The sequence below is a fragment of the Chlamydotis macqueenii genome, chromosome 10 (genome assembly GCF_036417535.1).
Source record: "Chlamydotis macqueenii isolate bChlMac1 chromosome 10, bChlMac1.mat, whole genome shotgun sequence".
In the NCBI taxonomy this organism is placed as follows: domain Eukaryota; kingdom Metazoa; phylum Chordata; class Aves; order Otidiformes; family Otididae; genus Chlamydotis; species Chlamydotis macqueenii.
The window spans coordinates 4294486-4319071 of record NC_141565.1 but is presented as its reverse complement, the minus strand read 5'-3'; the positions used below and the strand labels follow the sequence as shown (position 1 = coordinate 4319071).

At 59.2% G+C, this 24586-nt stretch overlaps 3 protein-coding genes across 3 annotated transcripts; all 3 read right to left on the bottom strand.

The window, feature by feature from the left end:
- Window positions 1–11856: 11856 nt before the first annotated feature.
- On the bottom strand, window positions 11857–14210 carry LOC147599465 (E3 ubiquitin-protein ligase PHF7-like). Its single transcript, XM_086755843.1, has 8 exons — window positions 14168–14210; window positions 13918–14009; window positions 13727–13828; window positions 13323–13447; window positions 12831–13100; window positions 12525–12638; window positions 12254–12372; window positions 11857–12068 (listed from the first exon to the last, which is right to left on the bottom strand). The coding sequence occupies exons 1-8, from the start codon at window positions 14208–14210 to the stop codon at window positions 11857–11859; spliced, it is 1077 nt and encodes a 358-aa protein (XP_086611969.1).
- Window positions 14211–16607: 2397 nt separating this feature from the next.
- Window positions 16608–18961, bottom strand: LOC147599464 (E3 ubiquitin-protein ligase PHF7-like). The gene is made up of 8 exons (XM_086755842.1): window positions 18919–18961; window positions 18669–18760; window positions 18478–18579; window positions 18074–18198; window positions 17582–17851; window positions 17276–17389; window positions 17005–17123; window positions 16608–16819 (listed from the first exon to the last, which is right to left on the bottom strand). The coding sequence occupies exons 1-8, from the start codon at window positions 18959–18961 to the stop codon at window positions 16608–16610; spliced, it is 1077 nt and encodes a 358-aa protein (XP_086611968.1).
- Window positions 18962–21329: 2368 nt separating this feature from the next.
- Window positions 21330–23683, bottom strand: LOC147599463 (E3 ubiquitin-protein ligase PHF7-like). The gene is made up of 8 exons (XM_086755841.1): window positions 23641–23683; window positions 23391–23482; window positions 23200–23301; window positions 22796–22920; window positions 22304–22573; window positions 21998–22111; window positions 21727–21845; window positions 21330–21541 (listed from the first exon to the last, which is right to left on the bottom strand). The coding sequence occupies exons 1-8, from the start codon at window positions 23681–23683 to the stop codon at window positions 21330–21332; spliced, it is 1077 nt and encodes a 358-aa protein (XP_086611967.1).
- Between the last annotated feature and the right edge of the window lie 903 nt (window positions 23684–24586).

Here is a 24586-nt window from a genome sequence, read left to right as displayed (position 1 = left end):
TCTCTGTCCATGGAACCTTTAACTACGCCTAAGCCCATGTTTTGTAACTTTGTAGATAGTGTATAAGGTTTTGTAAAGTTGTAAATGTATTTGGGAGGTTTATTTAAGTTATTAAAATGTGTTTGGCAGGATTCACTCCTGCCTTAGTAGTTTAACATGATTAGGGGTTTTACCTGCTTAACAGGACTGCAAGGTTAGAAGAAGGACACTTGACAGAGGAGCAAGCAAAAGACTGGAAAACAAGCTAAGGGCTGGTGACCCTAAGGGCACGTAAACAACTCCACATATGGGACCAGCTGCTTCTGTACTTTTAACCAATTAACACCGGTATCACGGTTGGTAACATGCTCTTAGCCAATCAGTACCTGCTTTGAACAGTGTGAGTAACCAATGGAATGTAGATTGTGAGCTCCTAAAAAGGAGACAGGCAAGGGGGGGGAGGACCGGGAGAGGTTATAAATACTGCAGCTGTGAGCAAAGGGGCGTGCGTCTTGGTGGAGTGTAGAGTTGAGGTGCGCACAGTGCTGTTTGCTTGCCTCTATTCGTTTAATAAATTGGAAACTGTATTTGGAATCCTGTTTGGGACTAAATTATTCATCACATTTCCATGGCCATTCTTCACTTACTAGAAGACCCCCACAAACCCAACAGTTGGTAACCTTCAGTTCTTATGCTATCCTTTCAGCAAGATCCACAAACAGGTTCTTCCCTATAAAGGGAAGTCCTAACGGCTTCTGCTGCTCCTTTCTAATTTTCTCATATACTTGGTTTTTGGTCTTTCCCTGAATTCTCGTTATTGTGGCCTTCTTTAGGGCCTTGACAGGTTTCTGGACTAACATTTCTTTGGCTTGATCCTGGTATCCCCCTCCATCCAACATGCCCTGTGGGAACAGAGAGTGCAGCACAGCTGTCTGATATTGAAGAATTTGAGCTATGTCCTTGAACACCACTTGCTCGATAACAAAAAACAGCAATGAGAACAAGATAAGTAAATACCAAAGGCAAAAATAGTAAAGACAACTAAAAATGTATAACCAATCCAAATGAAGCTTAAGGCACGTGAACAGTATATCGCTACCAATCGAATTAGATGATCAGGCGCGTGCACTTCGCGTGTAACTTAGAAAAAATATAAAAGACTTATTCTGACGGACAATAAACGTCTCCGGAACACCATCCACGGGGTCCGTGTCCTTACTGCAACAATGCCTCATTGTCCTATTTTACTAAAACAAACCCATGGCTCTCCTTTCGGGCGTATTTGTCCACCATGACTCCCATAAGTAGTTCCTTTATTTTTAACTTTCCAATAGGTGTGTCCTGACTCATTACACTCTTGAGATGAGCCATCATAACATTCCGAGCGAATGTGGGTGTGGTATGTAAAACCATAAGCAGATTTTCTTCCCCAACGGACTGTTTGATAACATTCTGTACAGGAGAGCAAGGCTGTTGAGAGATGCAGGCAGACGCAGAGGACCCAAATTATATTAGACCAAGGTCTGGTATAGCATATATTTCCACTTCCCATACCTATTGGATTGCAGCCAACAGTAGGGTCTAGGTATTTTCTTAGTGGCAAATAATAGGGGCTAATCCAGTCTTGCCCTTGATCTGTCCTCTTTTATGCCCGCAGAATTCCTTGCCCTGTGCACAGGAGGTAGTGGAGTTTTATATTTCAATTTTCTACTACTTTCTACTGCCAACACCCTCTGTAATACCAAGAATGTCCTTTCCGTGTATCTAGTCTTCCGTTCTTCTGGCCCAATAATGGAATTACATTGATTATACAGAGAAACTGTGGCCCCCAATCTTTCTGGTATCTCCAATTATCCCTTCTTTACTTGAATTACCTATTGTTGATGACCCCGACCTGTCACTGTCATTCTTGGGGTAAAATATGCAATTTTCCGGATTTTACCTTTTAAAGGTCAACTTAAGAGGGTTGCTCCCCTGCGTCACAGTCCAGTCTTTGGAAGGTGTTTCCACTGGTCCTTTGATTCTGGTTATGTGCGTCCACCCTCTTTCCTTTGTCCTGACTGCAGTTTCTGGGTCAGAAGCACTTGAAAAGGACCTTCCCACGCTGGGGTCAATGCGTCACCTTTCCAGGACTTCACCAGTACCCAATCTCCCGGTCTTACTTGGTGTATAGGGAAGTCCAGGGGCGCTGTTTGAGGCAATAATCCCTTTTTCCTTAAGTCTATGAGAGAAAGAGATACTGCACACAAATAATTTTTAAGGTATAGATCATTTATCTCAGGGATGGGTAACCCCTCCTCTCTTCCCAGATAAGGTAAGCCAAACAACATTTCATAGGGAGATACTCCCAAGTCTTTTCTGGGAGCAGTCCTAATTCTTAACAGTGCCAGAGGTAGACATTTGGTCCATGGTAACCTAATTTCAACAATTAGTTTAGTGATATGCATTTTAAGAGTGGCATTCATTCTCTCAACCTGCCCAGAACTTTGAGGATGCCATGGTGTATGAAAGTCCCATTGTATTCCTAGAGCCTGACACACGCTTTGTAGAATTTTTGAAGTAAAGTGAGTTCCCCTGTCAGAGTCTATTCTTTCTATTATGCCATATCTAGGGATGATTTTTTTTCCAACAAAATCTTAGCAACATTTGAGGTTATGGCGGTTGTAGTAGGGAAGGCTTCTACCCAGTGGGTGAGATGATCTATTGTTACTAATAAGTATTTCCACCGTTGTATTTTAGGAAGTTCAGTATAGTCTATCTGTATACTTTGAAAAGGCCGGATGGCTAAATTTCTTCCCCCATCCGGAGCCTTTCTCATTACCTTTTTGTTTATCTTTTGACAAATTAAACACCGCTCCGTTACTTGTTTTGCTACGGTGTATATTCCTACACAGCCGTAAGTTCTTAGAAACTGATCACACAAAGCTTGGGTTCCCCAGTGTGTCTCTTGATATAACCTGATTAATGTCTCTGTAGCTATAGCTTTATTTAACATTTGTCTCCCATCAGTTAGGAGCCATTCTCCTTCTTGAGTCTTTTCACACCCTATTTTTTTGTAGGAGTTCTTCCTCCTCCTTGGTAAACACTGGGACCTTTAGTGGAGTCTTTTCACTTCCAGGTACCAAGGCAAGCATTCGGATTCCCCTATCTAAGGCTGCTTTCTTGGCTTGTTCATCAGCCAGTCTATTCCCCCTTGCCTCCAGAGTCCCAGCCTTTTGGTGTCCTGCTATATGGACTACAGCAATCTCTTCTGGCAGGCCCAGGGCCTCTAATACTTCTAATACCAATTGCTCATGTGCTAATCCCTTTCCCTGAGAGGAAATAAGTCCTTGTTCCTTCCAAATTTTTCCAAAGGTATGTACCACCCCAGAGGCATACTTGGAATCAGTGTAAATGGTTCCTTTTTTGTCTTTGAGCAACTCTTAGGGCTCACTTTAAGGCATATAGTTCACAAGTTTGGGCAGACCAGTTATCAGGTAGCCTCCCCCTTTCTACTGTGCTGTTTTGTTCACCCTCCACTACTGCGTAACCACTGCAACGTTTTCCGTTAATATGTTTAGAGGATCCATCTATAAAAAGTCTTTTCCCTTCCGACAGTGGGGCTTCGTGTAAATCTTCCTGGACTTTAGTCTGGTATTCAATAATATCCAAACAACTATGTTCTGGAACTCCTTCCTCAGTTTTTCCTCCTTAGAAACTGGGAGGGATTTACACTCATATCAGTGGTTAAAACTAAATAATCTCTTTCCATTAGAATAGCCACGTATTTCAGAATCCTTGAATCCGTTAACCATCTCCCTGATTTTTGGCTCAATATTGTTCTGACAGTGTGTGGAGTAGACACTATCAAAGCTCCTCCAAAGGTCAATTTTCTGCTTTCCTCCACCAGAACGGCTGCGGCAGCTACAGCTTTCACACAAGTCGGCCACCCCCTTGAGACAGGATCTAACATTCTCGAGAGATAGGCTATGGGTTGTTCCTGGCCCCCCCATACTTGAGTCAGTACCCCGTAAGCCATCCCATTTTCTACATTGAAGTGTAAATGAAAAGGCTTTTCTAAAGAGGGAAGAGCTAGGACGGGTGCCTGAATCAATTTCCTTTTAAGGTCCTCAAATTGTTGCTGCTCCTCTTCAGGCCACTCAAATCTTTCCTTTTCCTCTTGCAACTTCTCATATAAAAATTTAACATGCTGAGTAAAGTTTTCAATCCAGAGTCGACAATACCCGACCAGGCCTAGAAACTTCCATATTTCTCTTTTAGTTTTGGGAAGTGGCATAGCAATAATACCGGAGATGCGTTCTGGGTTTATCCTCCTTTTCCCTTCACTTATTAAATGTCCCAAATATTTTACTTCCTTTTCCACAAATTGCAATTTAGCCTTTGAGACTCTTAGTCCTTTTCTACCCAGAAAGTTTAACAACTGAATTGTAGCAGCCCGAACTTCTGTTTCTTTCTCTCCTGACATTAATAAATCATTAACATACTGGAGTAATTTAATTTTGGGGGGGGGAGCAATTGGAACTTCTCAAGGACTTGCTCTAACGCTTGTCCAAATAAATTTGGAGACTCTGTGAAACCTTGTGGTAAAGAGGTCCATCAGAACTCTTGTTTTCTTCCTGTTGTGGGATCCTCCCGTTCAAAGGCAAACATATCTCTACTATCTTTTGCCAGAGGGCGGGTCCAAAAGGCATCCTTGAGATCCACCACACTAAAACGTTTGTAGTTATGGGGGACCTTGCTCAATAAGGTGTAGGGATTAGGCACTGTTGGGTGACGCACCTGGACAATTTTGTTCAGTTCCCTTAGGTCCTGTGCCAATCTATAACTTCCATCCGCTTTCTTTACAGGCAGAATGGGACTGTTATAGGGGGACATACATGGTTCTAGAAGCCCATCTTTAAGGAGTCCCTCAATCACTGGTTGTAACCCTTTTCTCCCTTCCAAGGAGATAGGATATTGTATCACATAAACTGGTTGGCTCCCTCCTTTTAATTCAATTTTTAGGGGAGATATTTCCAATCCCCCTCTGTTTCCATCCGCTACCCATACCATCGAGTTTATTTCCCTTTCATCTTCTGTTGTTAATTTAAATAACTTGACTATCATTCGATTTTCTCCGGGGACCACTCCCACCCCCAAATGAATTTGTAAATCTCGTCCTAGTAAATTTATTCCAGCCTACAGTATCAGTCTGCTACAACTTCCCTGTTACTCCCTTGAATTATTACAAACACAGGGACAGGAAATCCTCCCCCTTTTACCCCAATCACCTTAGTGGTCTGTGTTCCCTTTTTACACCCTCGTGGAATTTTGACTATACTCGACCTCTCTGTTCCAGAACCTACCACGAATACAAATCCCTCCTGGGGTCCCAATTTTCATTTTATCAAGGGCTCTTTGTGATCTCTAGACCTCAGGAGACAGAGCCCCTGACACCCCTAGCTTTGGGAATAACCTTCTGATTCCATCACCTGGAAGACTTTAGCTTCCTTTTGTCTCATCGGACATTCCCTTTTGAAATGTCCTTCTTCTGCGCAGCAGAAGCACTTTTTAGGACTGGTTTGCCATTGGATGGAACCACTTCCTTTCCCTTGGGGAGTGTAAAAACTACCTCGCCCCTTTGCACACTCCATCCCCCTCCCGCTGGTTACCGGTCTCCCACTTCCTCCCTCTTCCTCCGTCTTCCGCTTCATTACTTGCTCCATGGTTGCCACCATAAATCGTGCTTTAACTTTTTGTTCTTCATCATCTCTTCTAACATATACTTTCTGTGCTTCCCGCAACGAATCATTCAACCCTCTACTGTGCCAGTCCTCCAGGTTTTCTAGCTTTTTCTTTATACCTGTCCGACGGATATAGGCCACAGACACAGACCCAGAGCCCCGAGTTGTGGGGCCCCCGTCCTCCCTCGGCAGCCCCGCACCAGCCCCGTCCCTCCCCTGCTCTCTCCTCACCTCACCAGCTCGCACTGACGCTCGGCCGGAGCCCAGCGTGCCTTCTCGTGGGCTTGGCCCCGCGGGTCACAATGCCCACTGTGACATCAGCACCGCTGGCCTGCGTGCGCCCCAAATATGGGCAGGGACACCCTCGGCCACCTGCCACCCCCCGTGCCTTGGAGACGGGCAAAACCTAAGTGGCTTTGGGCCTGGGCAGCCTGCTGCAGGACGCCCTGCTTTAGGAGGCGCTTGGGCTGAAGGAGCGCAAGAGATGCCCTCCTGCGTGCCTGTCGTCGTTTAGTTGCCCGTGGGACAAAGCTACGCAGTCACTCGCTCACCCTCCCTGCCCCTCAGGGGAATGGGGGAGAGAAAATAGAAGAAAAGGCTCCGAGTTGGAGAGAGGGACAGGGAGCGATCGTTCAAGTTACCGTTACGGGCAAAACGGACTTGACTTGGGGAAACAAATTCAGTTTATTAACAATAAATCTTCCCCTCAGTCGTGCTGGGGAAGAGGGCCCAGCACTGGGGAACGGGGAAGGCCCTTTGGCTGCTGGAGAAGCAGAGTCCAGAGAAATGTTGGCGTGAGAAATACAGAGGTGACGCTGAACTGAACTGTGAAAGAAAAGCAGCTTTGCCCCGCTTCTCAGCAAGCTAGGCGTGAAGGAGAGGACATTGGTGCTAGCCTTGTCGCAAAGGCCACAAGAGTTGAAGCGTGCGACTGTGGGGGTCGGGGGTCGAGGCGCGAGGGCCGTGGCGGGCGGGCGGGCGCAGCCCACATTGCGGGGAGACGGGCGTCGTTGCCAATGGGGCCAGGCTGGGCCATCCTCCCGGGAGCAGAGACCCCGATTGGGAACTTGCCCTGAGGAAAGGGAGCAGGCTGTGGGGCCAGCGAGGCCCGAAGCACACGGCCGTGGCGCTGGGGAGCTGGGCAAGGGGAGCCCGGAAAGGAGGGCGGTGTGGGGAAGGTGCTGCCAAGCCCCAGGGAGAAGACAGCCCCGTGGGCCCAGCCCCTAAGGCTGCCCCTGGAGAAAGAGAGAGGAGAAAGCTGACAAAGGAGGCTGGGGTCAGAAGTTAACGGGCAACTTTATTGTGGCTGTGAGGGGAATGAGGGTCAGCACTTGGTGCTGGCCCACGGCTGCTCTAACGACGTCTTCTGCGCCGAGGGTAGGGAGTTGGGGCCCGACGTCGTGAGCCGGAGCGGTCTCCCATCCGCATGGGCCCAGCAGAGCTAGACCGTGCGCCCCTTGCGAGCGCTGGGGAGCGGCGGGAGGGCCGCGATGGCAGCTGGCTGCCGCTGCTGTGGCTGCTGGTCTGGGCTGCTGGGGAGCCGTGAGGCGGCCCCGATCCGGGCTGGCTGGCAGTGCTGGGGCGGGCGATCTTCGAGCTGGCACCGGGGCCTGTAAGGGGAAGCAGGAAGGTCAAGGGCACAGCTGCTCAGGCCCGGGGCAGGATAGGCCCGAGCGGTGCCCCCAGCCCTCCTGGAGCAGACAGCCTCTGCCAAGCCCACCCAGAGCACCCGCTGGCAGACCTGGCCTGGGCCCTCGCCCATAGCCTGGGGCCACCCGGGTGTGTTGTCTCTTACCGGAGCCCAGACCAGCACAGCTGTCGCACTCCCAGCAACGGACTCTATTCCTCAAGCGGGTGCAGCGTCGGTGGGTGCCCTCGGCAGCGCAGGAGCAGCGTCGGTGGGTGCCCTCGGCAGCGCAGGAGCAGCACACGAGCAGTTGCCAGGGCCTGGGGAAGCAAAGGGGCTCATGGCTGGGAGGACAAAGGGACTGCGGCACAGGATTGTCCGGCACAGCTCCTGTTCTCAGTTGTTCTGATTCGAGCCCTCGGCCAGACAGAGATGCCGGACAGAGCCCCGGGGTGCAGCTCTGGCAACTTACCCCTCTTCCTCTGCCTGCTCCCTGCCTCCTGGGCAGAGGCACTGCCTGGCGTCACAGCGGCTGTGCCTCTCATAGGCTCGAGCGTAGGCATCGTCCTCCATCCACGATGGCCCGCTTTTGGCAAAAGAAGGGGAAAGTGATGAGCCCCTGCTGTCCCTCCTCCAGCCCTGCCCTGCTGGCAACTCCTCCGTGAAGCTGAAGCCCAGACTCAGGGGACAGCGCAGGGCCAGGACTGCTGGGGCAGCCCCTGGCACAGCACAGCGCTTGCACCCTCCTGTCTTGTGAGCTGCGGAGCGAAAAACCAACCTGAAAGGGATTCGGATCCCCATGGTGAGCATTGCCGAGAGGAATCCGTAATCGTTTTGGCAATGCGGACAACAGAAGCAGGGCAAGCCAGCATGGAGAGCCTGTTTCTGGATGCAGCCGCGGTGGAACCAGGCGTGTGTGCACAGTGGGCACACCATGGTGCCGTAGGACAGTGTGTCCTCCACAGGGTCCTGGCAGATGAGGCAGGCGGTGTTCTCCCCCGGAGCCACCTTCACTGCCTGCTGCGGGCGGTGCTCCCAGCAGAAGGACCTGGGGGGAAGAGGAGAGGGATGGGCGAGGTGAGAAGGGCTGGGTTCTTCCAGAGAGCAGGGGAGAGGAGATGCGAAGGACCTCCAGAAGCTGCCCGGTTGTGGCTGTGCCTGAGAGCAGCCGCGGAGAAATGTCACTGCGGGATCTTTGGTTGTTTGGCTGGGACTGGCAGGCAGGAGACTGAAGGCAAGGAGTGTCCCCAGTGAGGGCCGGCTGCCCTTACCTGTAGTCCCCAAACCAATGGGTGACGCATGAGCCCTCGACGGCACAGGGCAGATGGAAAGGACGCTTGCAGCCTGTCTGCGAGCAGGTGATGGTGGCCCCGCTCTCGCCACAGACGAAGCAGCGCTGGGAAGAGCAGAGCAGCCCCCATGAGCGGCAGCCTGAGGGCCTCCACGGGCAGCCCCACAGCTGCGGGCTGGGCGCAGGGGGTGGCCGCTGCTGGCTCACAGCCCCCAGATGCGCCTGGCAGAGCAGGCGCCTGTGCTGGAGCCACTGTGGAGCTGCGGGAGCAAGACTTTTGTCCCAGAGCTGCTTGGAAGGGCTGGGATTTCTTTCCTGGGCTCTGGGCTAAGCTCCCACTAAGCTCTCCTGGCGTAAACCTCCCTGGTGTTGTCAGGTGCTCACCTTCCGCGCTGCCTGCTTGACGGTTCGTTGAATATCTTCAGGGAGAAAGCCCATGAGTCCTACTTCGTCCTCCCCTTCTTGAAAAAGCTCATCGGCACAAAACTGCAGGAGAGCAAAGAGGAGGAGCTGAGGAAGAGCGCGTGGAGGGGACTGCCTGTGGGAAAGCTGGAGGGAGCCCCGCAGGAACTCACCAGGCAAAACTCATGGGCGCAGAGCCGTTGCTTGCGCAGTTTGCGCCCACAGACATCGGGGTCAGCCCCTGCGCGGCGGCACAGCACGCATGCTGGAGGGGAGAGAGCAAATGGCAGCAGGAATGAGCGCCTGTGCGCAGCCGGGGGAAGCGTCCCTGAGGGATTGCCCCCGAGGGCCAGCTCTGTCCCTGCTACGCTGGCCCTGACAACCCCTCTGCCAGGCTACTTTGGAGGGCTCCTTGGCTCTCACCCTGCTCCTTCGCGTCGGGGGCCTTGCGCTTCCGCGTGGACATGGCGCACGTCAACGGTGAGCGTTTGGAGAGTCCCTGTCCCAGCAGCGCTGGGGCGTCTCCTCCAGATGCTCCTGGGCTGGCTCTGAGGGAGAAGGGAGAGGCCCGTGAGCCTGCAGCACAGGCCCAGAGCCCCGAGTTGTGGGGCCCCCCTCCTCCCTCGCAGCCCCGCGCCAGCCCCGTCCCTCCCCTGCTCTCTCCTCACCTCACCAGCTCGCACTGACGCTCGGCCGGAGCCCAGCGTGCCTTCTCGTGGGCTTGGCCCCGCGGGTCACAATGCCCACTGTGACATCCGCACCGCTGGCCTGCGTGCGCCCCAAATATGGGCAGGGACACCCTCGGCCACCTGCCACCCCCCGTGCCTTGGAGACGGGCAAAACCTAAGTGGCTTTGGGCCTGGGCAGCCTGCTGCAGGACGCCCTGCTTTAGGAGGCGCTTGGGCTGAAGGAGCGCAAGAGATGCCCTCCTGCGTGCCTGTCGTCGTTTAGTTGCCCGTGGGACAAAGCTACGCAGTCACTCGCTCACCCTCCCTGCCCCTCAGGGGAATGGGGGAGAGAAAATAGAAGAAAAGGCTCCGAGTTGGAGAGAGGGACAGGGAGAGATCATCCAAGTTACCGGGGGGTTGCGGTCAGTTCCTCACACCTTGTTTGCTGCTGCCCCTTCCTCCTCCAGGGAGGAACTCCTCACATTCCTCCCCTGCTCCAGCAAGGGGTCTCTTCCCTGGGCTGCAGTCCTTCACGAGCTGTTCCAGTGCGGGGCCTTTTCCTCGGGGTGCAGTCCCTCAGGAACCGGCTGCCCCAGCGCAGGCCCTGCACAGGCCACAGCCTCCTTCAGGCTCCCGCCTGCCCCAGCGTGGGGTCCTGCACGGGCTGCAGGGGGATCTCTGCTTCTCCATCTTCTGCAGGGGGATCTCTGCTCCTCCATGGGCTGCGGGGGGATCCCTGCTCCTCCATCTTCTGCAGGGGCACAGCCGGCCTCACCATGCGCTGCACCACGGGCTGCAGGGGATCTCTGCCCGGAGCGACTTCACCTCTCCCTCCTTCTTCACTGCCTTTGGTGTCCACAGCCATTCCTCTCACAAGCAATTCTTCACAATCAGCTCAGGCAGATGCCTCTCACATTCTCCTCTCTTCTCTGGGCCAGGACAGGCCGAGTTGGGCCACCTGGCGGGAGGCCAGAGGGTGAGGGCCACAAGGCCCATGAGGCTCACGCCTCCCCCTCTCTGCCCCTGCTGCTGCTTCTTCACTCTTCCTTGGTTTTTTAGTTTCCCCTCCTTAAATACTTTACCTCAGAGGAGTTACAGCTGTTGCCAATTGGCTTGGCCCTGGCCAGGGCTGGGCCCACCCTAGGCCTGGCCAGGTCCACCAGACCCAGGGGACACTCGTAGCAGCTTCTCGCAGAAGCTGCCACTCTAGCCCTGCCTCGCTCCACAAAACCCGCACACTTCCCCACTGCTTCTTCCTTGGCAGAAAAGCCCAGCAGGTCTCCCAGGTTGCCCTGCCTTCCTCACAGAGGACGGCTGCTCCCTACTTCAACCAAGCGGCTTCCACACTGTCCTGCTCCCCCTCTCCTGAACTCTGGGCAGTCAATTCCTTAGCAGGTGTTTGCAGCCTCTGTGAAAAAGGAAGCCTCGGTTCCCCCTGCCAGAAGGAAGCCTTCAGCTGGGACAGCAGCCATGGTGCTGGGGAAGAGGGCCCTGGGGAACGGGGAAGGCCCTTTGGCTGCTGGAGAAGCAGAGTCCAGAGAAATGTTGGCATGAGAAATACAGAGGTGACGCTGAACTGAACTGTGAAAGAAAAGCAGCTTTGCCCCGCTTCTCAGCAAGCTAGGCGTGAAGGAGAGGACATTGGTGCTAGCCGTGTCGCAAAGGCCACAAGAGTTGAAGCGTGCGACTGTGGGGGTCGGGGGTCGAGGCGCGAGGGCCGTGGCGGGCGGGCGGGCGCAGCCCACATTGCGGGGAGACGGGCGTCGTTGCCGATGGGGCCAGGCTGGGCCATCCTCCCGGGAGCAGAGACCCCCATTGGGAACTTGCCCTGAGGAAAGGGAGCAGGCTGCAGGGCCAGCGAGGCCCGAAGCACACGGCCGTGGCGCTGGGGAGCTGGGCAAGGGGAGCCCGGAAAGGAGGGCGGTGTGGGGAAGGTGCTGCCAAGCCCCACGGAGAAGACAGCCCCGTGGGCCCAGCCCCTAAGGCTGCCCCTGGAGAAAGGGAGAGGAGGAGGAGGAGGAGAAAACTGACAAAGGAGCCTGGGGTCAGAAATTAACGGGCAACTTTATTGTGGCTGTGAGGGGAATGAGGGTCAGCACTTGGTGCTGGCCCACGGCTGCTCTAATGGCGTCTTCTGGGCCGAGGGTAGGGAGTTGGGGCCCGGTGTCACATGTGGGAGCGGTCCCTCATCTGCCTGGGCCTGGCGCGTCTGGAGCGTCTGCCCCTCGCGAGCGCTGGGGAGCGGCGGGAGGGCCGCGATGGCAGCTGGCTGCCGCTGCTGTGGCTGCTGGTCTGGGCTGCTGGGGAGCCGTGAGGCGGCCCCGATCCGGGCTGGCTGGCAGTGCTGGGGCGGGCGATCTTCGAGCTGGCACCGGGGGCTGTAAGGGGAAGCAGGAAGGTCAAGGGCACGGCTGCTCAGGCCCGGGGCACGATAGGCCCGAGCGGTGCCCCCAGCCCTCCTGGAGCAGACAGCCTCTGCCAAGCCCATCCAGAGCACCCGCTGCCAGACCTGGCCTGGGCCCTCGCCCATAGCCTGGGGCCACCCGGGTGTGTTGTCTCTTACCGGAGCCCAGACCAGCACAGCTGTCGCACTCCCAGCAACGGACTCTATTCCTCAAGCGGGTGCAGCGTCGGTGGGTGCCCTCGGCAGCGCAGGAGCAGCACAGGAGCAGTTGCCAGGGCCTGGGGAAGCAAAGGGGCTCATGGCTGGGAGGACAAAGGGACTGCGGCACAGGATTGTCCGGCACAGCTCCTGTTCTCAGTTGTTCTGATTCGAGCCCTCGGCCAGACAGAGATGCCGGACAGAGCCCCGGGGTGCAGCTCTGGCAACTTACCCCTCTTCCTCTGCCTGCTCCCTGCCTCCTGGGCAGAGGCACTGCCTGGCGTCACAGCGGCTGTGCCTCTCATAGGCTCGAGCGTAGGCATCGTCCTCCATCCACGATGGCCCGCTTTTGGCAAAAGAAGGGGAAAGTGATGAGCCCCTGCTGTCCCTCCTCCAGCCCTGCCCTGCTGGCAACTCCTCCGTGAAGCTGAAGCCCAGACTCAGGGGACAGCGCAGGGCCAGGACTGCTGGGGCAGCCCCTGGCACAGCACAGCGCTTGCACCCTCCTGTCTTGTGAGCTGCGGAGCGAAAAACCAACCTGAAAGGGATTCGGATCCCCATGGTGAGCATTGCCGAGAGGAATCCGTAATCGTTTTGGCAATGCGGACAACAGAAGCAGGGCAAGCCAGCATGGAGAGCCTGTTTCTGGATGCAGCCGCGGTGGAACCAGGCGTGTGTGCACAGTGGGCACACCATGGTGCCGTAGGACAGTGTGTCCTCCACAGGGTCCTGGCAGATGAGGCAGGCGGTGTTCTCCCCCGGAGCCACCTTCACTGCCTGCTGCGGGCGGTGCTCCCAGCAGAAGGACCTGGGGGAAGAGGAGAGGGATGGGCGAGGTGAGAAGGGCTGGGTTCTTCCAGAGAGCAGGGGAGAGGAGATGCGAAGGACCTCCAGAAGCTGCCCGGTTGCGGCTGTGCCTGAGAGCAGCCACGGAGAAATGTCACTGCGGGATCTTTGGTTGTTTGGCTGGGTCTGGCAGGCAGGAGACTGAAGGCAAGGAGTGTCCCCAGTGAGGGCCGGCTGCCCTTACCTGTAGTCCCCAAACCAATGGGTGACGCATGAGCCCTCGACGGCACAGGGCAGATGGAAAGGACGCTTGCAGCCTGTCTGCGAGCAGGTGATGGTGGCCCCGCTCTCGCCACAGACGAAGCAGCGCTGGGAAGAGCAGAGCAGCCCCCATGAGCGGCAGCCTGAGGGCCTCCACGGGCAGCCCCACAGCTGCGGGCTGGGCGCAGGGGGTGGCCGCTGCTGGCTCACAGCCCCCAGATGCGCCTGGCAGAACAGGCGCCTGTGCTGGAGCCACTGTGGAGCTGCGGGAGCAAGACTTTTGTCCCAGAGCTGCTTGGAAGGGCTGGGATTTCTTTCCTGGGCTCTGGGCTAAGCTCCCGCTAAGCTCTCCTGGCGTAAACCTCCCTGGTGTTGTCAGGTGCTCACCTTCCGCGCTGCCTGCTTGACGGTTCGTTGAATATCTTCAGGGAGAAAGCCCATGAGTCCTACTTCGTCCTCCCCTTCTTGAAAAAGCTCATCGGCACAAAACTGCAGGAGAGCAAAGAGGAGGAGCTGAGGAGGAGCGCGTGGAGGGGACTGCCTGTGGGAAAGCTAGAGGGAGCCCCGCAGGAACTCACCAGGCAAAACTCATGGGCGCAGAGCCGTTGCTTGCGCAGTTTGCGCCCACAGACATCGGGGTCGGCCCCTGCGCGGCGGCACAGCACGCATGCTGGAGGGGAGAGAGCAAATGGCAGCGGGAATGAGCGCCTGTGCGCGGCCGGGGGAAGCGTCCCTGAGGGATTGCCCCCAAGGGCCAGCTCTGTCCCTGCTACGCTGGCCCTGACAACCCCTCTGCCAGGCTACTTTGGAGGGCTCCTTGGCTCTCACCCTGCTCCTTCGCGTCGGGGGCCTTGCGCTTCCGCGTGGACATGGCGCACGTCAACGGTGAGCGTTTGGAGAGTCCCTGTCCCAGCAGCGCTGGGGCGTCTCCTCCAGATGCTCCTGGGCTGGCTCTGAGGGAGAAGGGAGAGGCCCGTGAGCCTGCAGCACAGGCCCAGAGCCCCGAGTTGTGGGGCCCCCCTCCTCCCTCGCAGCCCCGCGCCAGCCCCGTCCCTCCCCTGCTCTCTCCTCACCTCACCAGCTCGCACTGACGCTCGGCCGGAGCCCAGCGTGCCTTCTCGTGGGCTTGGCCCCGCGGGTCACAATGCCCACTGTGACATCCGCACCGCTGGCCTGCGTGCGCCCCAAATATGGGCAGGGACACCCTCGGCCACCTGCCACCCCCCGTGCCTTGGAGACGGGCAAAACCTAAGTGGCTTTGGGCCTGGGCAGCCTGCTGCAGGACGCCCTGCTTTAGGAGGCGCTTGGGCTGAAGGAGCGCAAGAGATGCCCTCCTGCGTGCCTGTCGTCGTTTAGTTGCCCGTGGGACAAAGCTACGCAGTCACTCGCTCACCCTCCCTGCCCCTCAGGGGAATGGGGGAGAGAAAATAGAAGAAAAGGCTCCGAGTTGGAGAGAGGGACAGGGAGAGATCATCCAAGTTACCGGGGGGTTGCGGTCAGTTCCTCACACCTTGTTTGCTGCTGCCCCTTCCTCCTCCAGGGAGGAACTCCTCACATTCCTCCCCTGCTCCAGCAAGGGGTCTCTTCCCTGGGCTGCAGTCCTTCACGAGCTGTTCCAGTGCGGGGCCTTTTCCTCGGGGTGCAGTCCCTCAGGAACCGGCTGCCCCAGCGCAGGCCCTGCACAGGCCACAGCCTCCTTCAGGCTCCCGCCTGCCCCAGCGTGGGGTCCTGCACGGGCTGCAGGGGGATCTCTGCTTCTCCATCTTCTGCAGGGGGATCTCTGCTCCTCCATGGGCTGCGGGGGGATCCCTGCTCCTCCATGGGCTGCGGGGGGATCCCTGCTCCTCCATCTTCTGCAGGGGCACAGCCGGCCTCACCATGCGCTGCACCACGGGCTGCAGGGGATCTCTGCCCGGAGCGACTTCACCTCTCCCTCCTTCTTCACTGCCTTTGGTGTCCACAGCCATTCCTCTCACAAGCAATTCTTCACAATCAGCTCAGGCAGATGCCTCTCACATTCTCCTCTCTTCTCTGGGCCAGGACAGGCCGAGTTGGGCCACCTGGCGGGAGGCCAGAGGGTGAGGGCCACAAGGCCCATGAGGCTCACGCCTCCCCCTCTCTGCCCCTGCTGCTGCTTCTTCACTCTTCCTTGGTTTTTTAGTTTCCCCTCCTTAAATACTTTACCTCAGAGGAGTTACAGCTGTTGCCAATTGGCTTGGCCCTGGCCAGGGCTGGGCCCACCCTAGGCCTGGCCAGGTCCACCAGACCCAGGGGACACTCGTAGCAGCTTCTCGCAGAAGCTGCCACTCTAGCCCTGCCTCGCTCCACAAAACCCGCACACTTCCCCACTGCTTCTTCCTTGGCAGAAAAGCCCAGCAGGTCTCCCAGGTTGCCCTGCCTTCCTCACAGAGGACGGCTGCTCCCTACTTCAACCAAGCGGCTTCCACACTGTCCTGCTCCCCCTCTCCTGAACTCTGGGCAGTCAATTCCTTAGCAGGTGTTTGCAGCCTCTGTGAAAAAGGAAGCCTCGGTTCCCCCTGCCAGAAGGAAGCCTTCAGCTGGGACAGCAGCCATGGTGCTGGGGAAGAGGGCCCTGGGGAACGGGGAAGGCCCTTTGGCTGCTGGAGAAGCAGAGTCCAGAGAAATGTTGGCATGAGAAATACAGAGGTGACGCTGAACTGAACTGTGAAAGAAAAGCAGCTTTGCCCCGCTTCTCAGCAAGCTAGGCGTGAAGGAGAGGACATTGGTGCTAGCCGTGTCGCAAAGGCCACAAGAGTTGAAGCGTGCGACTGTGGGGGTCGGGGGTCGAGGCGCGAGGGCCGTGGCGGGCGGGCGGGCGCAGCCCACATTGCGGGGAGACGGGCGTCGTTGCCGATGGGGCCAGGCTGGGCCATCCTCCCGGGAGCAGAGACCCCCATTGGGAACTTGCCCTGAGGAAAGGGAGCAGGCTGCAGGGCCAGCGAGGCCCGAAGCACACGGCCGTGGCGCTGGGGAGCTGGGCAAGGGGAGCCCGGAAAGGAGGGCGGTGTGGGGAAGGTGCTGCCAAGCCCCACGGAGAAGACAGCCCCGTGGGCCCAGCCCCTAAGGCTGCCCCTGGAGAAAGGGAGAGGAGGAGGAGGAGGAGAAAACTGACAAAGGAGCCTGGGGTCAGAAATTAACGGGCAACTTTATTGTGGCTGTGAGGGGAATGAGGGTCAGCACTTGGTGCTGGCCCACGGCTGCTCTAATGGCGTCTTCTGGGCCGAGGGTAGGGAGTTGGGGCCCGGTGTCACATGTGGGAGCGGTCCCTCATCTGCCTGGGCCTGGCGCGTCTGGAGCGTCTGCCCCTCGCGAGCGCTGGGGAGCGGCGGGAGGGCCGCGATGGCAGCTGGCTGCCGCTGCTGTGGCTGCTGGTCTGGGCTGCTGGGGAGCCGTGAGGCGGCCCCGATCCGGGCTGGCTGGCAGTGCTGGGGCGGGCGATCTTCGAGCTGGCACCGGGGGCTGTAAGGGGAAGCAGGAAGGTCAAGGGCACGGCTGCTCAGGCCCGGGGCACGATAGGCCCGAGCGGTGCCCCCAGCCCTCCTGGAGCAGACAGCCTCTGCCAAGCCCATCCAGAGCACCCGCTGCCAGACCTGGCCTGGGCCCTCGCCCATAGCCTGGGGCCACCCGGGTGTGTTGTCTCTTACCGGAGCCCAGACCAGCACAGCTGTCGCACTCCCAGCAACGGACTCTATTCCTCAAGCGGGTGCAGCGTCGGTGGGTGCCCTCGGCAGCGCAGGAGCAGCACAGGAGCAGTTGCCAGGGCCTGGGGAAGCAAAGGGGCTCATGGCTGGGAGGACAAAGGGACTGCGGCACAGGATTGTCCGGCACAGCTCCTGTTCTCAGTTGTTCTGATTCGAGCCCTCGGCCAGACAGAGATGCCGGACAGAGCCCCGGGGTGCAGCTCTGGCAACTTACCCCTCTTCCTCTGCCTGCTCCCTGCCTCCTGGGCAGAGGCACTGCCTGGCGTCACAGCGGCTGTGCCTCTCATAGGCTCGAGCGTAGGCATCGTCCTCCATCCACGATGGCCCGCTTTTGGCAAAAGAAGGGGAAAGTGATGAGCCCCTGCTGTCCCTCCTCCAGCCCTGCCCTGCTGGCAACTCCTCCGTGAAGCTGAAGCCCAGACTCAGGGGACAGCGCAGGGCCAGGACTGCTGGGGCAGCCCCTGGCACAGCACAGCGCTTGCACCCTCCTGTCTTGTGAGCTGCGGAGCGAAAAACCAACCTGAAAGGGATTCGGATCCCCATGGTGAGCATTGCCGAGAGGAATCCGTAATCGTTTTGGCAATGCGGACAACAGAAGCAGGGCAAGCCAGCATGGAGAGCCTGTTTCTGGATGCAGCCGCGGTGGAACCAGGCGTGTGTGCACAGTGGGCACACCATGGTGCCGTAGGACAGTGTGTCCTCCACAGGGTCCTGGCAGATGAGGCAGGCGGTGTTCTCCCCCGGAGCCACCTTCACTGCCTGCTGCGGGCGGTGCTCCCAGCAGAAGGACCTGGGGGAAGAGGAGAGGGATGGGCGAGGTGAGAAGGGCTGGGTTCTTCCAGAGAGCAGGGGAGAGGAGATGCGAAGGACCTCCAGAAGCTGCCCGGTTGTGGCTGTGCCTGAGAGCAGCCACGGAGAAATGTCACTGCGGGATCTTTGGTTGTTTGGCTGGGTCTGGCAGGCAGGAGACTGAAGGCAAGGAGTGTCCCCAGTGAGGGCCGGCTGCCCTTACCTGTAGTCCCCAAACCAATGGGTGACGCATGAGCCCTCGACGGCACAGGGCAGATGGAAAGGACGCTTGCAGCCTGTCTGCGAGCAGGTGATGGTGGCCCCGCTCTCGCCACAGACGAAGCAGCGCTGGGAAGAGCAGAGCAGCCCCCATGAGCGGCAGCCTGAGGGCCTCCACGGGCAGCCCCACAGCTGCGGGCTGGGCGCAGGGGGTGGCCGCTGCTGGCTCACAGCCCCCAGATGCGCCTGGCAGAACAGGCGCCTGTGCTGGAGCCACTGTGGAGCTGCGGGAGCAAGACTTTTGTCCCAGAGCTGCTTGGAAGGGCTGGGATTTCTTTCCTGGGCTCTGGGCTAAGCTCCCGCTAAGCTCTCCTGGCGTAAACCTCCCTGGTGTTGTCAGGTGCTCACCTTCCGCGCTGCCTGCTTGACGGTTCGTTGAATATCTTCAGGGAGAAAGCCCATGAGTCCTACTTCGTCCTCCCCTTCTTGAAAAAGCTCATCGGCACAAAACTGCAGGAGAGCAAAGAGGAGGAGCTGAGGAGGAGCGCGTGGAGGGGACTGCCTGTGGGAAAGCTAGAGGGAGCCCCGCAGGAACTCACCAGGCAAAACTCATGGGCGCAGAGCCGTTGCTTGCGCAGTTTGCGCCCACAGACATCGGGGTCAGCCCCTGCGCGGCGGCACAGCACGCATGCTGGAGGGGAGAGAGCAAATGGCAGCGGGAATGAGCGCCTGTGCGCGGCCGGGGGAAGCGTCCCTGAGGGATTGCCCCCAAGGGCCAGCTCTGTCCCTGCTACGCTGGCCCTGACAACCCCTCTGCCAGGCTACTTTGGAGGGCTCCTTGGCTCTCACCCTGCTCCTTCGCGTCGGGGGCCTTGCGCTTCCGCGTGGACATGGCGCATGTCAACGGTGAGCGTTTGGAGAGTCCCTGTCCCAGCAGCGCTGGGGCGTCTCCTCCAGATGCTCCTGGGCTGGCTCTGAGGGAGAAGGGAGAGGCCCGTGAGCCTGCAGCACAGGCCCAGAGCCCCGAGTTGTGGGGCCCCCCTCCTCCCTCGCAGCCCCGCGCCAGCCCCGTCCCTCCCCTGCTCTCTCCTCACCTCACCAGCTCGCACTGACGCTCGGCCGGAGCCCAGCGTGCCTTCTCGTGGGCTTGGCCCCGCGGGTCACAATGCCCACTGTGACATCAGCACCGCTGGCCTGCGTGCGCCCCAAATATGGGCAGGGACACCCTCAGCCACCTGCCACCCCCCGTGCCTTGGAGACGGGCAAAACCTAAGTGGCTTTGGGCCTGGGCAGCCTGCTGCAGGACGCCCTGCTTTAGGAGGCGCTTGGGCTGAAGGAGCGCAAGAGATGCCCTCCTGCGTGCCTGTCGTCGTTTAGTTGCCCGTGGGACAAAGCTACGCAGTCACTCGCTCACCCTCCCTGCCCCTCAGGGGAATGGGGGAGAGAAAATAGAAGAAAAGGCTCCGAGTTGGAGAGAGGGACAGGGAGAGATCATCCAAGTTACCGGGGGGTTGCGGTCAGTTCCTCACACCTTGTTTGCTGCTGCCCCTTCCTCCTCCAGGGAGGAACTCCTCACATTCCTCCCCTGCTCCAGCAAGGGGTCTCTTCCCTGGGCTGCAGTCCTTCACGAGCTGTTCCAGTGCGGGGCCTTTTCCTCGGGGTGCAGTCCCTCAGGAACCGGCTGCCCCAGCGCAGGCCCTGCACAGGCCACAGCCTCCTTCAGGCTCCCGCCTGCCCCAGCGTGGGGTCCTGCACGGGCTGCAGGGGGATCTCTGCTTCTCCATCTTCTGCAGGGGGATCTCTGCTCCTCCATGGGCTGCGGGGGGATCTCTGCTCCTCCATCTTCTGCAGGGGCACAGCCGGCCTCACCATGCGCTGCACCACGGGCTGCAGGGGATCTCTGCCCGGAGCGACTTCACCTCTCCCTCCTTCTTCACTGCCTTTGGTGTCCACAGCCATTCCTCTCACAAGCAATTCTTCACAATCAGCTCAGGCAGATGCCTCTCACATTCTCCTCTCTTCTCTGGGCCAGGACAGGCCGAGTTGGGCCGCCTGGCGGGAGGCCAGAGGGTGAGGGCCACAAGGCCCATGAGGCTCACGCCTCCCCCTCTCTGCCCCTGCTGCTGCTTCTTCACTCTTCCTTGGTTTTTTAGTTTCCCCTCCTTAAATACTTTACCTCAGAGGAGTTACAGCTGTTGCCAATTGGCTTGGCCCTGGCCAGGGCTGGGCCCACCCTAGGCCTGGCCAGGTCCACCAGACCCAGGGGACACTCGTAGCAGCTTCTCGCAGAAGCTGCCACTCTAGCCCTGCCTCGCTCCACAAAACCCGCACACTTCCCCACTGCTTCTTCCTTGGCAGAAAAGCCCAGCAGGTCTCCCAGGTTGCCCTGCCTTCCTCACAGAGGACGGCTGCTCCCTACTTCAACCAAGCGGCTTCCACACTGTCCTGCTCCCCCTCTCCTGAACTCTGGGCAGTCAATTCCTTAGCAGGTGTTTGCAGCCTCTGTGAAAAAGGAAGCCTCGGTTCCCCCTGCCAGAAGGAAGCCTTCAGCTGGGACAGCAGCCATGGTGCTGGGGAAGAGGGCCCTGGGGAACGGGGAAGGCCCTTTGGCTGCTGGAGAAGCAGAGTCCAGAGAAATGTTGGCGTGAGAAATACAGAGGTGACGCTGAACTGAACTGTGAAAGAAAAGCAGCTTTGCCCCGCTTCTCAGCAAGCTAGGCGTGAAGGAGAGGACATTGGTGCTAGCCTTGTCGCAAAGGCCACAAGAGTTGAAGCGTGCGACTGTGGGGGTCGGGGGTCGAGGCGCGAGGGCCGTGGCGGGCGGGCGGGCGCAGCCCACATTGCGGGGAGACGGGCGTCGTTGCCGATGGGGCCAGGCTGGGCCATCCTCCCGGGAGCAGAGACCCCCATTGGGAACTTGCCCTGAGGAAAGGGAGCAGGCTGCGGGGCCAGCGAGGCCCGAAGCACACGGCCGTGGCGCTGGGGAGCTGGGCAAGGGGAGCCCGGAAAGGAGGGCGGTGTGGGGAAGGTGCTGCCAAGCCCCACGGAGAAGACAGCCCCGTGGGCCCAGCCCCTAAGGCTGCCCCTGGAGAAAGGGAGAGGAGGAGGAGGAGGAGAAAACTGACAAAGGAGCCTGGGGTCAGAAATTAACGGGCAACTTTATTGTGGCTGTGAGGGGAATGAGGGTCAGCACTTGGTGCTGGCCCACGGCTGCTCTAATGGCGTCTTCTGGGCCGAGGGTAGGGAGTTGGGGCCCGGTGTCACATGTGGGAGCGGTCCCTCATCTGCCTGGGCCTGGCGCGTCTGGAGCGTCTGCCCCTCGCGAGCGCTGGGGAGCGGCGGGAGGGCCGCGATGGCAGCTGGCTGCCGCTGCTGTGGCTGCTGGTCTGGGCTGCTGGGGAGCCGTGAGGCGGCCCCGATCCGGGCTGGCTGGCAGTGCTGGGGCGGGCGATCTTCGAGCTGGCACCGGGGGCTGTAAGGGGAAGCAGGAAGGTCAAGGGCACGGCTGCTCAGGCCCGGGGCACGATAGGCCCGAGCGGTGCCCCCAGCCCTCCTGGAGCAGACAGCCTCTGCCAAGCCCATCCAGAGCACCCGCTGCCAGACCTGGCCTGGGCCCTCGCCCATAGCCTGGGGCCACCCGGGTGTGTTGTCTCTTACCGGAGCCCAGACCAGCACAGCTGTCGCACTCCCAGCAACGGACTCTATTCCTCAAGCGGGTGCAGCGTCGGTGGGTGCCCTCGGCAGCGCAGGAGCAGCACAGGAGCAGTTGCCAGGGCCTGGGGAAGCAAAGGGGCTCATGGCTGGGAGGACAAAGGGACTGCGGCACAGGATTGTCCGGCACAGCTCCTGTTCTCAGTTGTTCTGATTCGAGCCCTCGGCCAGACAGAGATGCCGGACAGAGCCCCGGGGTGCAGCTCTGGCAACTTACCCCTCTTCCTCTGCCTGCTCCCTGCCTCCTGGGCAGAGGCACTGCCTGGCGTCACAGCGGCTGTGCCTCTCATAGGCTCGAGCGTAGGCATCGTCCTCCATCCACGATGGCCCGCTTTTGGCAAAAGAAGGGGAAAGTGATGAGCCCCTGCTGTCCCTCCTCCAGCCCTGCCCTGCTGGCAACTCCTCCGTGAAGCTGAAGCCCAGACTCAGGGGACAGCGCAGGGCCAGGACTGCTGGGGCAGCCCCTGGCACAGCACAGCGCTTGCACCCTCCTGTCTTGTGAGCTGCGGAGCGAAAAACCAACCTGAAAGGGATTCGGATCCCCATGGTGAGCATTGCCGAGAGGAATCCGTAATCGTTTTGGCAATGCGGACAACAGAAGCAGGGCAAGCCAGCATGGAGAGCCTGTTTCTGGATGCAGCCGCGGTGGAACCAGGCGTGTGTGCACAGTGGGCACACCATGGTGCCGTAGGACAGTGTGTCCTCCACAGGGTCCTGGCAGATGAGGCAGGCGGTGTTCTCCCCCGGAGCCACCTTCACTGCCTGCTGCGGGCGGTGCTCCCAGCAGAAGGACCTGGGGGAAGAGGAGAGGGATGGGCGAGGTGAGAAGGGCTGGGTTCTTCCAGAGAGCAGGGGAGAGGAGATGCGAAGGACCTCCAGAAGCTGCCCGGTTGTGGCTGTGCCTGAGAGCAGCCACGGAGAAATGTCACTGCGGGATCTTTGGTTGTTTGGCTGGGTCTGGCAGGCAGGAGACTGAAGGCAAGGAGTGTCCCCAGTGAGGGCCGGCTGCCCTTACCTGTAGTCCCCAAACCAATGGGTGACGCATGAGCCCTCGACGGCACAGGGCAGATGGAAAGGACGCTTGCAGCCTGTCTGCGAGCAGGTGATGGTGGCCCCGCTCTCGCCACAGACGAAGCAGCGCTGGGAAGAGCAGAGCAGCCCCCATGAGCGGCAGCCTGAGGGCCTCCACGGGCAGCCCCACAGCTGCGGGCTGGGCGCAGGGGGTGGCCGCTGCTGGCTCACAGCCCCCAGATGCGCCTGGCAGAACAGGCGCCTGTGCTGGAGCCACTGTGGAGCTGCGGGAGCAAGACTTTTGTCCCAGAGCTGCTTGGAAGGGCTGGGATTTCTTTCCTGGGCTCTGGGCTAAGCTCCCGCTAAGCTCTCCTGGCGTAAACCTCCCTGGTGTTGTCAGGTGCTCACCTTCCGCGCTGCCTGCTTGACGGTTCGTTGAATATCTTCAGGGAGAAAGCCCATGAGTCCTACTTCGTCCTCCCCTTCTTGAAAAAGCTCATCGGCACAAAACTGCAGGAGAGCAAAGAGGAGGAGCTGAGGAGGAGCGCGTGGAGGGGACTGCCTGTGGGAAAGCTAGAGGGAGCCCCGCAGGAACTCACCAGGCAAAACTCATGGGCGCAGAGCCGTTGCTTGCGCAGTTTGCGCCCACAGACATCGGGGTCAGCCCCTGCGCGGCGGCACAGCACGCATGCTGGAGGGGAGAGAGCAAATGGCAGCGGGAATGAGCGCCTGTGCGCGGCCGGGGGAAGCGTCCCTGAGGGATTGCCCCCAAGGGCCAGCTCTGTCCCTGCTACGCTGGCCCTGACAACCCCTCTGCCAGGCTACTTTGGAGGGCTCCTTGGCTCTCACCCTGCTCCTTCGCGTCGGGGGCCTTGCGCTTCCGCGTGGACATGGCGCACGTCAACGGTGAGCGTTTGGAGAGTCCCTGTCCCAGCAGCGCTGGGGCGTCTCCTCCAGATGCTCCTGGGCTGGCTCTGAGGGAGAAGGGAGAGGCCCGTGAGCCTGCAGCACAGGCCCAGAGCCCCGAGTTGTGGGGCCCCCCTCCTCCCTCGCAGCCCCGCGCCAGCCCCGTCCCTCCCCTGCTCTCTCCTCACCTCACCAGCTCGCACTGACGCTCGGCCGGAGCCCAGCGTGCCTTCTCGTGGGCTTGGCCCCGCGGGTCACAATGCCCACTGTGACATCAGCACCGCTGGCCTGCGTGCGCCCCAAATATGGGCAGGGACACCCTCGGCCACCTGCCACCCCCCGTGCCTTGGAGACGGGCAAAACCTAAGTGGCTTTGGGCCTGGGCAGCCTGCTGCAGGACGCCCTGCTTTAGGAGGCGCTTGGGCTGAAGGAGCGCAAGAGATGCCCTCCTGCGTGCCTGTCGTCGTTTAGTTGCCCGTGGGACAAAGCTACGCAGTCACTCGCTCACCCTCCCTGCCCCTCAGGGGAATGGGGGAGAGAAAATAGAAGAAAAGGCTCCGAGTTGGAGAGAGGGACAGGGAGAGATCATCCAAGTTACCGGGGGGTTGCGGTCAGTTCCTCACACCTTGTTTGCTGCTGCCCCTTCCTCCTCCAGGGAGGAACTCCTCACATTCCTCCCCTGCTCCAGCAAGGGGTCTCTTCCCTGGGCTGCAGTCCTTCACGAGCTGTTCCAGCGCGGGGCCTTTTCCTCGGGGTGCAGTCCCTCAGGAACCGGCTGCCCCAGCGCAGGCCCTGCACAGGCCACAGCCTCCTTCAGGCTCCCGCCTGCCCCAGCGTGGGGTCCTGCACGGGCTGCAGGGGGATCTCTGCTTCTCCATCTTCTGCAGGG